Source organism: Bos javanicus, chromosome 8 (genome assembly GCF_032452875.1).
Source record: "Bos javanicus breed banteng chromosome 8, ARS-OSU_banteng_1.0, whole genome shotgun sequence".
Taxonomy (NCBI): domain Eukaryota; kingdom Metazoa; phylum Chordata; class Mammalia; order Artiodactyla; family Bovidae; genus Bos; species Bos javanicus.
In genome coordinates, this window is record NC_083875.1 from 103,421,395 (window position 1) to 103,434,669 (window position 13,275).

The 13,275-nt window shown below is 54.1% G+C and overlaps 1 protein-coding gene across 11 annotated transcripts in view; it reads left to right on the forward strand.

Annotated features, from left to right (window-relative positions):
* Positions 1-13,275, forward strand: part of RGS3 (regulator of G protein signaling 3) — a 155,004-nt gene that overhangs the window by 124,275 nt on the left and 17,454 nt on the right. Inside the window, exon 1 of one of the 11 annotated variants that reach the window (XM_061426569.1) lies at positions 8,519-8,602. The exons of 9 other annotated variants lie outside the window; for them this stretch is intronic. In XM_061426569.1, the coding sequence (XP_061282553.1) occupies positions 8,519-8,602 (84 nt within the window). Of the gene's footprint in view, positions 1-8,518; positions 8,603-11,246; positions 12,246-13,275 lie in introns of those variants that run through there. One more of the 11 variants, XM_061426573.1, reaches the window with a different exon arrangement.

A 13,275-nucleotide genomic window follows, 5' to 3' on the forward strand; every position in this document is an offset into this window, starting at 1 on the left:
AAGCCTTCTCCTTCAAGCTGGATCCTGGGCTGAGGCAGGGAGGTTTGTTGTTGTTTGTGGAGCCAGGCCGTTTCCAAGATGTCACTGCTCAGGGAAAACCGTCATTCCTCCCAGGGATAAACAGGCTGCTTATGGCTCAGCCCGCTAAGCCTGGAGAGGTTGGAGCCGCTCACAGCAGGCCAGCCAGGCTCAGCCCCAGGGAGCCACCACCTTTGCCTGCACAACCAGCTGGGTGGGGGCAGGACTGGGGGAGAGGCGGGCTGGAGCCACGAGCCGCTTGAGAGATTGGAGCTTCCAGGCATGGAGGAGAGGGAAAGGGGTCCCAGGAGACTGTTCCTCTGGCGAGGGGCCTAGGTCATGGCCTCAGATGTGTGGAGAGCTGCCAGGTGTGCCCTCTGCTCCAGAGGGCCCAGGCTTCTCCCCTCCCCCTCTACCGTGGGCTGGCCTGCCCGCACCTAGCACTGGGGCTCGGGCTAAAAAACTGTCAGCGGCTCCCAACTTAGAAAGGTGAGAGGGGGTGGTGGTGAGTTATTTGGAACCAGGCGCACCCTCCCCCACGTAGCCCCTGCTCTCTGTGGTATCATTGGTTACCTCTTGGTGGGGTTGATGTTGCTAAGTTGTGTCCGACTCTTTGTGACCCTATAGACTGTAGCTAGCCCATCAGGCTCCTGCCTCCATGGGATTTTCCAGGCAATAATATGGGAGTGGGTTGCCTCTTGGTGGGATTAGCCTCAGGCTAATAGCAGAACTCCGATAACTCCTGGCAGGGTGGCAGAGGGTAGGGGGCAGGGGAGAGGCAGAGGAAGAGCTAGGCAGAGCCTCTGGGAGCCAGGTGGCTGGCCACAACCTTGAAAAAAAAGGCTGGAGTCCACCGCACAGAGGAACATGGAATGGAAGGTGGTGTGTCTATCCCACTCCTCAGGTTAATGGTTTTAACTGTGTCCACGCAGAGCTCTGAAACCTCCGGTACTCATACCTCAATTCATGAAGTTCCTCGTTGATTCAAATAGCGGCTCTGTAATTACATTCTCTGCCCCCACCCTCCGTCCCTTCCCTCCACACGTGTCAGACGCCTACGATGTACCATGCACTGGCCAAGGGCTGGAGCTATAGTTCCAGTCTTCAGTCTAGTGCTGGGGATGGGTATGTAATGGATGGTAATAAGACAGCTTCAGTGGGGAGGCCTGGGAAGGGGAAACCCTGGGGAAGCTTCCAACCCAGCCCGGGAACCCCAGCGATGCTTCCTGCAGGAGGTGAGACTGAATCTGGGTGCACATCTGGATGTCCATCGAAGGAGCGGGTCTTCATCCCAGTGTGCCCACCCCTCCAGGGAGGAGAGATGATTTGTAACCCAGCCATAGGAATCACCTCTATGTCTCTACTCTGGCTTATCTCAAGGAGGCTGTATAATGTTGTGTGCAGGTGCCTGGGCTCGGGACTCCCCACTTTGCAGTGGGGCAAGACCCAGAGCCTCTCGGTGCCTGCGTTTCGTTAGGCAAGGGCTCAGCCTCGCTGGGGTAATGAGATGATGTGTGTGGAGGGAGGGCTCGTGCACGCTGGCACTGAGTCATGGGGGCCATGGGGGGTCCCCTGGCACCTTCCTTTACTGGTGGCTGTTGTTGGATGAGATGCTGTGGGTGGAGTGAGGAGTGAGGTGCTCGGCACGGGACCCGGCACAGAACGGGCAGTTGCTGAACGGAAGGTGGTACAGCAGCTTTTGGAGGGAGGACAGGGAGGAATCACTTGGAAGGTGCCATCAGACCCTGGGATGAGGGCTTTTATTTGCTCTCTAAATAAACTTTAAGTTGCAACGTTAAATGACGTCTTTCATTTCAAGGATGGAAGTATGTCGCTGATGAATTATCACAAGGTGAACAAACTCCCCAGGTCAAGAAACAGAACATTCTAGAACCCTGGAAACCTCCCCCACCCCCTAGCTGCCACCCACCTCCGTCGCTACCACCTCAAAGAGTGCTCCTGTCCTGACTTCTCTCGTTGAGTGGTGTTGCCTGTTTTGAATTTTGTATCCGTGGAATCCTTGATTGTGTGTCCTTTTATGCTGACTTCTTTGGAGCAGCATTTTGATGGTGAAATCTGTCAGTGTTACTGGACGCAGCCTTATTTTGTTCACCCCCATTGCTGGGTGGTATTTCATTGTGTGACTATATCCATTCTACCATCGGCAGACTTTTGGGTTGTTGCCCGTTGACGGTCATCATGAACAGTCTTGTTACGGATATTCTCATGCATGTCTTTTGGTACACTATAATATACTTTTCTGTTGGGCAAATACCTAAGGTTTACAATTGCTGAGTCATAAAGTTATATACAATTAGCTTTAGTAGATTCCATTGTATAATTTTCTAAAGTGTAACACCAGTACACCCTCTTCAAACAAACGTAGGAGAACACCTGTTGCTCCAGAAGTCCTTACCAACAGACTTGACAATAGCTATTGTGATATCTCACTGTGGCTTTCATTTGCATTTCCTTGGTGACTAATGAGGTTTAGCACCCTTTCATATGTTGATTGTCCATTTGAATAATCTTTTTGGAAAGTTCCTGTTCAAATCTTTTCTCCAGTTTTCTGTTGGATCCTCTGTCTTTTTTCTTATTAATTTGAAGGAGCTTAAAAAATATTCTGGATATGTGTTCATTGTTGGACATGCACATTACGAATATCTCCTCCCACTCAGAGGCTTGCCTTTTCACTCTTTTCAGGGTGTCTTCTGAAGAATAGAAGTTCTTCATTTTAGTGGTCCAACCTGTCAATCTTTGTCTCTATGGAAAATATTTATTGAATCCTGTTTCTTTGCCTGTTACAAGGTTTTGGATATATTTTCCAATATTATCTTCTGGATGTTTTATGTTTCATATTTAGCTTTAAAATCCACTCGAAATAGATTCTTAGGGTGGAGACCGAGGTCAAGACTCATTTTCTCTGGGTGGATATCCAATTTATTCAAAAGATCATCCTTTCTCACTGTCGGTCACCATCATCTTTGCCAGAAATCAAGGGCAATGCATGTGTGGCTAAGCTGTTTTGAAAGATAAGTAGGAGTTCTCAGGTGGACAGAGGAGGGGAGGAAGTGCAGTGAGCACAGGTTTAGAGATGCCTGAGAGGAGACTGTGTTTGGGGAACTACCAGTAGTTTAGCCCGGCTGGAGGGAAGAGGGGAGGTGGGTTGGCAGGGACAGAACACGCAGGGGAGGGAGCTGGACTGTCCCAGAGGGAAGGGGAGGGTTAAGCAGCATGCGGAGTATACTCAGGATCCCCAGGAAAGGAGGGTGAGTTTGGAGCAGACGGTCAACCCAGACAAACCCAGCCTTGAAATCAGCTCCAGCAGAGACACAGGGTGTCTGCTTTGGGGAGGCAGTGGCGGAGGTAGCCAGCGGAGGTGCCTGGGGCCTTGGAGGGTGACTTTTGACTGCAGGTTTGCAGCTGAGTCCCATAGCCAGATAAACCTTCACGTGTTCTCCCCCACCCCTACCCCAGTCCCCCACCCGGTTGCCCCCAGCACTGCAGGCACTGAAGGAGGAGTATTTTAGGGACTGGGACAGACAGACAAGGGTAGGGATGGGTCTCTGGAAAGGGGGCGTTTTCTACTCTTCCGGCGCTCGATGCACCCACCAGGATCCTGGCCTGGCCCTGGGCCCTGAGAACAGACCCTCCCAGGCTGGCTGAGATTCAGAGCTGGACAGATCCCCTCTGGGAGAGGGTGGCCTGGAGAGGAGAGTCACTTGACCTGGGGCCATGCAGTGAGCCAGACTGACCTAGCCAAAAGGAAGCTGAGCAGAGGCTTGGCTACCCCCAGCCTCCAGGGCCTTTCGGATAGGCCTCAATCTTCTTCCCTGAAATGTACAGATAATAGCTCCGTGGGGCTGCAGTCAGAATATGTCAAGTGCCTTCTCCTGGAGTGGGAAGCAGGGGAGGGGACAGGTGATGATGGTGATGAAAGAATGAGATATGATTACCTCCCTGCAATTGCAAGTGTTTATTGAGCACTACTGGGCTTCTCAGGCAGCGCTAGTGGTAAAGGACACGCTTGCCAGTGCAGGAGAAGTAAGAGATGTGGGTTTGATCCCTGGGTTGGGAAGATCCCCTGGAGGAAGGCAGGGCAAACCACTCCAGTATTCTTGCCTGGAGAATCCCGTGGACAGAGGAGTCTGGTAGACTACAGTCCATAGGGTCTCAAAGAGTTGGATGCGACTTAAGTGACTTAGCTCAATGTGTATTGAGCACCTACCATATGCCAGGCCCTTCTGTCTGGGTGGACTCCCAACAGTACCGTGTGTAGGTACTTGCTACCTCTGTCCATTTCACAGATGAGAAAATTGAGCCTTGAAGAGGTTAAGCAGCCTACCCCAGGGCGCTGAGCTAGGAGGTGGCTGGGCCGGGATAGGAACCTGGATTTGCCTGTCTCCAGACCCCTGTTCTTCATCAGCAGTAGGCTTTTCTCCTCCACCCCTGGCTCTGAAAGTGCTCCCCAATTCTCCAAGCTGTTGCTTAGAGTTAAGCCTGAGATTTGGGGGTTGGTTTCCAGTGCTTGCCGTGAGGGAAAATTGAGCCGCAAGAGGATGGTCTTGGCCATGGGCCGAGCAGGGCTATGCCCCAGGTCCTGCCTCCTGCCCACTAGCATCCCTGCGAGGGAGGTACCACTGACTCAGCCACACGATTAAGAAGCGGGATTCAATCCGCCCTGCCTGAGTCCAGATCCTTGCCTCCTGACCACAGTTCCATTTGTGTCCTTCTCTGGGGTCCCTCTGGCTTGGCAGAGCTTTCTCGTTTGCTCAACCTAGTGTAGAACATCACAGAGAAACCACATGCTTCTGACTCTTCCCACACATCAAGGGGTCCCTGGGAGGGAGGTGGTCTGGGGATTCTGTACCAGCCCTCTGCCCACCGGGTGAGTCAGACACCCACCCCTCAATCTCCACTAACTTGGGGGTAGGAACAGGGATCAGGCATCTGGAATTGCTCAGCACTGCCTGGCCGGGCCCAGGTTGGGAGCTTGGTAAGGTCTTCTGAAGACAGAGAGGAAGGGAGAGAGGAAGAGGGAGTATAAGGGGGCAGGAAAGGAGGTCGGGGGCCGCAGGAAGAGCAGCTTAGAGCCAGCAGAGCATTCTGACTCCTTTTCTTACTCAGTTTTTGAACCTGCATAAGTTTTACAAGTTATCTGAGTCCCGGATCCCTTATTTGCAAAATGGGGCCAGTGATACTGACCTCATAATGTGGCTGGACGTGAGGCGTGTGTATAGCCGCTGTCACAGCGCCGGCGGTCTAGTAGAGGCTCACTGAATGGTCTCGCTCTTCCCGTCTCCACTCTTCTTTTTCCATTGCTTTCTGTTTTCACCATCTCTAGCTCTACCTTCCCTATCTTTACAACACCGAGTAAACATTGCTTTCAGAATAAAGTCCAAATTCTTGAACATAACCATGCTTCTGCTCCACAGATCCACCTGTGCTTCCTCAAATATTCCATGTCATCTCTGGCTTTGGCATGGATGCCCTCTCCTATCCTCTTCCCCACCTCCTCCAAGAGCCACCCCAGTCTTTCCTGCTGCCTTTATGCGTCCATAACCCCCTGAGATGATGGGAGGTGGATGGGAGATTGACATGGGCCCTTTACCTGGTGCTCTCCCCTGTAGACCCCAGTGCCTTCAGGGAGAGACACGTGTCTTGCCACCGTTGGGCTCCAGTGCCCTGCACAGGCCCTGGCACGTGGCTGGCACTGGATAGGTATTTGCTGAGTAACTCTAGGGGTGGGGGTGAGGTGGGTGAGCCTGGGACACAGTCCTGATGAGCCAAAGCAGAGCCTGCCCAGGGCCACACAAGCAGCGCAGGCCGGGACTTGGCAGGAGAGCAAAGAGCCCTCTAGCTAGGGCATCCCAGGGAGCCTTTAACTGGGCTGCATGGGATGGGCAGGAAGTGGACTTGAGGAGGGCAGGATAATAAGGAAATGAGAAAGCGCAGGAGCACACACCCGGATCGGGGAGAGAAGGAAGGTGCCCCGGGGTAAGGGAGTGGTGGTGGAGCCCACAGGAGAACCGGTTTCTGAGCAGAGAGACCCAGAGTGGGGCCAAAGAGGCCCACAGGGCCGCACTCACCTTCTGGCGGAGGCATCAGTTACCACCGGGTCAGGAAGACGCTGGGGAACTTCTGCTGTCCACACGCATGGCTTTCAGTTGAGAAGAGGGCTGGGGTGTAGAAGGGGTCTTTGGGGCTACAGGGTTGGAGGGAAGACTGCCCAGTGAGAAACTGGGCATCCAGAGGGGAGCGAGCATCTCTGCATCTCTTGCTCCACAAGGCAGGCCTGAGGGCATGTTCTTCTGACTCAGCCAGGTGGCAGCACCAAGAGGAGGGACGGTTTCTAAAAGGGGTCCCCTCTCTTCTCAGTCCTCAGGGCTTCCTCTTCCCTGTGTGTTGGCTTTGTCTGGAGAGGTTCTGAAGGGGGTGAGCTACTTCCCCTCCGTGCCTCAGTATTGCTTTCAGTACAATGAGTATGTTCCCCGCTACTGTGTACTGCCTGCCTTCCTGAGCCCCTGACGGTTCCATGGGTTGTGGTGTGATTCTTCAGGGACAGAGAATTTTCAGTGTGTGGTCAAATTCCTCCTTCCCCTCTCTCCTCCTGCATTTGGTCCTCTGTTCATAGGGAGCGTGAACGGGCTAGCTGACTCCAGTGGGCTTGATGGCTACCCACTGTGGGCCAGGGGCTGCTGCTTCTTTATGGGCTTCCTTACAGAGGGAACACCGTGTATTTGAATTGGTACCATACCGGGTTCTGATCTGGATTCCAGTCCTGATTCTGTTGTGTGTTCTGTGTTGTGTGTTCTGAGGGCGTATTGCCTCCCTTCCCTAAGCCTCAGTCACCTTGTCTGTTAATGGAGGCAACTCCCCAGAATTCTTGGGGGGGAAGTTGAAAGTCGAAAAAAGGCAAGATGCCCCGGCCCTCCTGTCGGGGTCTGCTATCCAGCAGGTCTGGGATTGGACCCAGTTACAGATCTTCTTAAAATGCACCCCAGATGCTTCTAAATTATGTCTCTTTATTGAGAACTGATAGGCTGGATCTGTACTTTGCAGACTTTAATATGCAAATGAATCACTTGGGATCTTTAAATGTGGATTCTAATCTCGTTAAGGCCTGAGATTCTGTATTTTGTAATAGCTCCCAGGTACTGCTGCTGCTGGCTCATGAGTTATTACTTTGAGTAATAACAGTTTAGATGGTTTGTGAAGTTTCTTGGGTTGCCCATTCATTCATTTATCATCAATACTTAAGATGGGGAGTGGGGAGAGGTAAGCCTAGAGGGAGAGACAAAGCCCACAAAGCCCAGACTCTTCTAGGGCTACAGAATTTGGGCTTTGTCTGGAGGGACCTGGGGAACCAGGGTTTTTAAGCCAAGGAGTGACAGGGTCAGATTCGCATTTAGAAGACTCCTTTGGCAGGATGCAGAGAGTGAGCAGAGGGGTGTGGACCACTGCTGGGAGGTCAGTGTCAATCCCAGGGCCAGATGATGTGGTATTGAGGCAAGTGGTGGTCAGTGGAAGTAGAGAGAGTGGCTTCTTCTTCTTTTTTTTTTTTAATCAACTTTATTTTTCAGAGTGGTTTTAGGAATTGAGAGGAAAGTACAGAGCATTCCCAATGCTTCCTGTCCCTGCACACACATAACCTCCCCCAGTGGAAAGATTCTTAAGATTTTACGAGAGATAATCAGGATGATTTGTTGATTGGCCATGGGGGTAGTGGAGAAGAGAGAATGATACCCAGGCCTCTGGTTCGGGCACCTGGTGGGGGTGTGATTGACTCAGAGACTCCGCGAGGAGGAATGGACTCGGGGGAAGGTCATGAGTTCAGAATGGGGCGTGTCGAGTTGGAGACACTGATGGGCCATTCGGAAGGAGGTCCCCCTCTTGTGCCTGGGCTCCAACCACCCAGGTGTCCTCTCTGCCCTCGCGGGTGCTTGCCTTCCAGGCTCTGGGGCCTTTGTGCTGTTTGCTCCTCTGTGAGCCCACCCCTGCCCCCTGAGCGGATCTCTGCCTCAGGGCCCTTTCACGGGGTGGCCTCTGCCACACGCCCCTCTGTTTTCTGCAGTTTTCCTTCACGTTATGGATCATAGTGTTCTTCAGATTGTTTCTGTGGGTGATGACCTGGTTCACGCCAGTGCTTCCTCTCCAGCGTGTGAGCTCCACCAGAACAAGGATCATGTCTTTCTTGTTCTGATGTCCACAGAGCCTAGAACATTCTGAGAGAGGACAGGTCTGGGCTGGCAGCGGGTACCAGGTGTCGTCCGATGGTTGTTGCCTAGGGAATGGAGGGGTGCATGGGGGAGGGGGCCGGAGCAGGGTGTGATGAGCAGGACACAGGCCGAGAGGCCCCTGCTGGAGCGGAGGAGGGGGTCGTCGGCTCAGTTGGAGGAGATCCAGAGGAGGAAATGTCAGAACCAGGCCATGCTGCGGTGGTCCTGGCTGCCGCTGACGGAGTGCTTCGTGTACCAGCCCAGGGCTGAGCTCTGGGTGGATGTCTGCTCAGTCATTCCTCCTCGGCATGCTGTTACCTCTGAGGAAACGGGCCAGAAAAGTTAGCCTCGAGGTCACCCAGCCAGTAAGTGTGAAGGGGGGATCTGTCTCTGGAGCTCTCCCCATTTTAAGGTACCTGCTACCTCCCTCCTCCTGGACTTTGCCGAACCCATCACAGTGAGGGCCGGGGAGGGAAACGGCTTGGAGGCCCCTGAGCTAGTGGCAGAGGCAGGGCGGTGGTTCCAGCCTCCGGGGGTCAAGAAGCCAAGCCTGAGGAGCTGGACTGAGGCTGAGCGGGGGTTCCCGGAAGCCAGCATTGAGCCAGCTTGCCAAACTCAGAGGAGCACCCCCATCTCAAAAGGTGAGCCTGGAGCTCAAATGGCCGGGTGGGAATCTCGTGGCCTCTCCCTTTGTCCAGCTGCTTTCCCTTTCACAGAGCTATTTCCTGTCCTTTCTCAGACTTGGTCCCCAACAGTGATCGCCTGGGATCTCACAGCTAGCAAATGATGGGGTGGGGGTTCCAGCCGGGGTCTTCCGGCCTTCTGTCCAGGCTCTTTCTGAAAATCCTGCAGAAGGGCCACCCTGAGATAGAGGCAAACCCTGGCACACCGCCCCCCACCCCAAACCCCGGCCTCCACCACCCCAGCCGAGCCCTGCCCTGCCCAATGCAGGAAGTGGTTTTCAAGGGCAGATGCGAGCCCAGCATCTGTGGTGGAGGTGATGAGTCATATTAGAGCTGCAGGTTGACTTTGGGGTCAGCCAACCTGGCTCCACATTTAGTAGCTATGTGACATTGGGCAAGTCACTTCCAGCCACCACAGGGCCCGGGGGACGTAGGTGGTGTGAGCCAGGCCTCTGGGTGTCACACCTGCCACCCTTCCCCAGCCTGTTCCGAGCCCTGGATTGGAATGGGGAGAGGATTTGATTATATCCTAAACAGCAGCTCCATTTAGAAGGCCTGGTTCATTTCCTGTGTGCTTCTAGCAGGCGAGACATGCACAGAATTAACCCTGGTCCAGCCGAGCCAAAGAAATGATGGATGGGAGAGATACACGCTCTCTGTAGCACAAGGGCAGCTTCTCGGCAGGCTCGGACCCAGGGCCCTGGGCGAGTCAGCTGGTCTCTGGGCCGCCTTGGCTGGTACCCCAACCTGTTGTAACAGCTGCCTAACGGGGTGTCCCCTTCAGAGCACTCACCGCATTCCTTGAGACCAGTTGTCCAGCCTCTGCTTTTCTGCTCAGGGGAGGGCAGCGACTGTGTCTGACTTGGCCTCTGCTGTCCCCACCCCCACCCCAGGACCTAACTCAGTGCCCGGAGAATGAATGACTGCGTGGATGCGTGCTCCCCAGGCCTCCCGCCACCCCCGCGTCCTGTCACCCCGTCCAGAGCACTCTCACGCAGCTCGGCTCTGCTTGTGTCGTTTCCTTGCTCCCAGGACCAGCTCATGCCTGGCGTCCATTCTGTAACGTGGCTCTCACCTTTCTCTCCTCTGCCGTCCTAATTCTCTTCACTTGCTACCCTCTCCTCTAAGGCTTCTGAGGTTTTCTGTTCCAGAGGCTCCCTACCCCCTCAGATACCCCATACTCCAGCTTTCCTAGGAACACAGATCTGACCAAGCCTACTCAGGCGCTCACACAAAACAGAACCTGGTCTGTTCTGAGCTGGTTCTTCTTTGCCAATGTCTGCCCTGTGGGGGATGGGCCTGGGTGAAGGGCCATTGCTCACAGCCTGCCCCACCTCCGTCTAGACCCCTGGGGCTCCCCTGCCCTTGTGTGTAAAGATCCAGGGAAGTGGGAGAGACGTTTAACTGGGAGACAGGAGTTCTAGTACTGAATCAGCCTCCCATTTCTTAGGTGATTCCCTTAGCCTCTGGGACCTCAGTTTCCTGATCTCTAAGGGAATGACAGCCCACTCCAGTATTCTTTCCTGGAGAATCCCATGGACCGAGGAGCCTGGCGGGCTATAGTGCATGGGGGCACAAAGAGTCAGACACGACTGAGCGACTCAACAACAATGACAAAGATAAGCCTAGACTAAGAATAGCTCCCGCTCTATCAAATGCTTCTTGTGGGCCAGGCCCCGTGAAGAGCGTGAACTTAGTCCTGTGAGTTTGGTGTGATATCACGGCTCTGCTCCAGGTAAGGAATCAGGGCTCAGAGAATTCGGGGAGGCTTGGCCATATTCTCCGCACAGCTAGGAAATGACACCGCTGGAAGCAAAACCGAAGTCTGACTGGGGCCGTCTGAGCAGGAACCGCGGGTGCTGTGAGAGCCCTGGGTCCTGAGTGGTTTCTCAGCGTTCGGGGCGGGGGCCCCCTGGGGACAGGGCACTTCCCCTCCCGGCTTTGTTTGCTTTGGCCTCGCTGAGCACCACTGGCAGAGGCCGGCTGACTTGCATTTCTGGTTTTGGGTCTGGTGCTGCACTTTTTCGAGGGGCAGGCTGCTCGGCTGCAGTCACTACTGGTGCAGGCCCTGGCCCCACTCCACCCCCAGAAAGGGAAAGCGTGGCCTGCTCCTCTCTCAGGGCCCAGTGCCAGTTCCCGAGGGCACCAATTGCTGCTTCCGACTGTCCGTGCTTCCAGATGGAGGGGTCTGGCAGAGGGGGAGGTGAGAGAATGTGGGACACCAGGGAGCTGGCGTTGCCCACAGTTTGCTTTTTCTGATGGAGAATGCTCGCTGGTGGGAGGGGGCAGGCAGGAGCTGGGCTGCCCTGGGAACTGAGATCCAAAGGGGGCTTGGGAAGAGAGAGCCAGGAGTCAGGCTCTAACCCCAGCTTAGCCCTGCGTTTACGGGTGCCTTTGGGCAAGTCCCTAGGTCACTGTCCAGGTTGGGCGCTCTGTCTTTCTGTTAGTTCAGTGGAGAGTCTCTCTGACCCCCCTGGGAACAAACTAAGGTTCCCAGATGAGATTCCCGGATTGGGGGTGCCTGGAATCACAACAGCCAACTTCGATTCTGGGAGCCTGACAGTTTGCTTCTAGGGGTCCATGAGAAAGATGTGGCACTGTTTAAGTTTCATGAACAATGTTTTCATCACCACAACCACCACACCACCACCACCATCCCATTTCAGAGCTTGGGACTCTTATAGTGTACTCTCCTCGTGTGTCGCTTGGGTACCTTGGTTATTCCATTTCATAGGTGGCAAGCCAGAGGTCCAGAGGGTTTAGGGACTGGCTCTTCCTGGCCCCACTGTGTGATTCTAGGTTGGCCCCTTCTCCTTTCTGGGCCTCAGTCTCCCCATCTGTGCAGTGGGGATATGGGCTCGCCAAAGTTCCCACGTCTGAGGCTGTGTGGTCTGAGGATTTCCTGGGTGGGTAAGTCTTCACCGTGGAGCTGCGGGCAGGATTTGCAGGGCAGGCAGTCCTCGGGGTAAGTGGGCCCCTGTCTTTGCCTGTACCTGGGAACCAAACTCTGGCCAGATCATCCTGCAGTCCTCTGAGGCTCCCCCTCCTGGCTCAGCAACTTTCTCCCTCCCACAACCCAGGAGGTGGAGGTGGGAGGGGCTTTCACTTTCATCCTCCCAGGCAGTGGTTTTTACCCCACTGGCCTTTCACATCCACTCTGGTGCTCCCAGATGCCACTCTGACCCCTGACACGTGGGTGCAGCAGCTGCCCTGGGCTGCAGCTGGGCCCCTTATTCCCAGATGTGAGGCCTGGCCGGCCCAGGGCTTAAAAGAGTTCCCAGCTGCAGGCATGGCCTTTCAGTCTCTGGCAGCTGTGCCATAGTGGGTAAGTACTTGCTCTTTGGACCCAGCTTCTTCATCCATCAAATGAACATTAGTGGTCTTTACAGTAAGAGCTCTTAACCTATGTTCTGAGGCATTTACCCTGAAATTCTGCACCGTGTGTGTGTGGGTGTGGGTGTGTGTGCGTGCGCTTATCTGTACAGTTCTCATAAATGTGTGGCATCTTCCTCTTTCATTAGTTCTGTGTCCTTGTGGCCTCTTCATGAACTGGGCTCTGAGCAGTTCCCGGTCCAGCACTCCAGGTCCTCGACTGTGATGGGGGGAGCCCAGCCTAGCCCGAGCCTGACCCACTTTCCCGTGGGGCACCCCTGACTTTCTCTGAGCCCCAGTCTTCCTGTGAGATAGCTGCTTTTCAGACTCGGAGTAAGGGCAGTATTTTCTTCTTTGCAAATGAAATCTGCAGGAACCCAGCGAAAACTCCAAGGATTCTGAGGGTGGTGTGTAAGGCAGGAATGCTTCCTCTTTTGTTTGTACGTGCGACTCCTGAGGTTCCTCCAGTCATAGTTTAAAAAGCACGGGGTGGGTGATCCCTCTCAGTGAGGTTCCACATGTCTATGACATTTGTCGAGTACTGGTATGCACAGTATTTTGAAGTTCTGGTTTTTTTTCCAGTTTACTAGTTTCAAAAAAAGCTGAACATTCAAAGCAAGTTCTTCAAATGACTCACTAAGGCTTTTGAAAGGCTTTGGTTCAGGTGGAAGGTATCCTTTGGCTGGGTCTGGGATTCTCTCACTTGGTAGCTGCTCTGGCTTGGGGCTTGTTTTGACTCTGGTCCATGAAGGCCAAGGCTGTCTGCTCCTCATTTATTCACAGAGCGACTTACTCGCAGAAGGACCGTGACACTCCCCTTCGAGGGCCATTGGGAACATTACATGTTAGCGTTAGTGACTCAGTTGTGTCTGACTCTTTGTGACCCCAGGGACTGTAGCCCACCATGCTCCTCTGTCCATGGGATTCTCCAGACAAGGATACTGGAGTGGGTTGCCATTCCTTTCTCCAAGGGATCTTCCTGA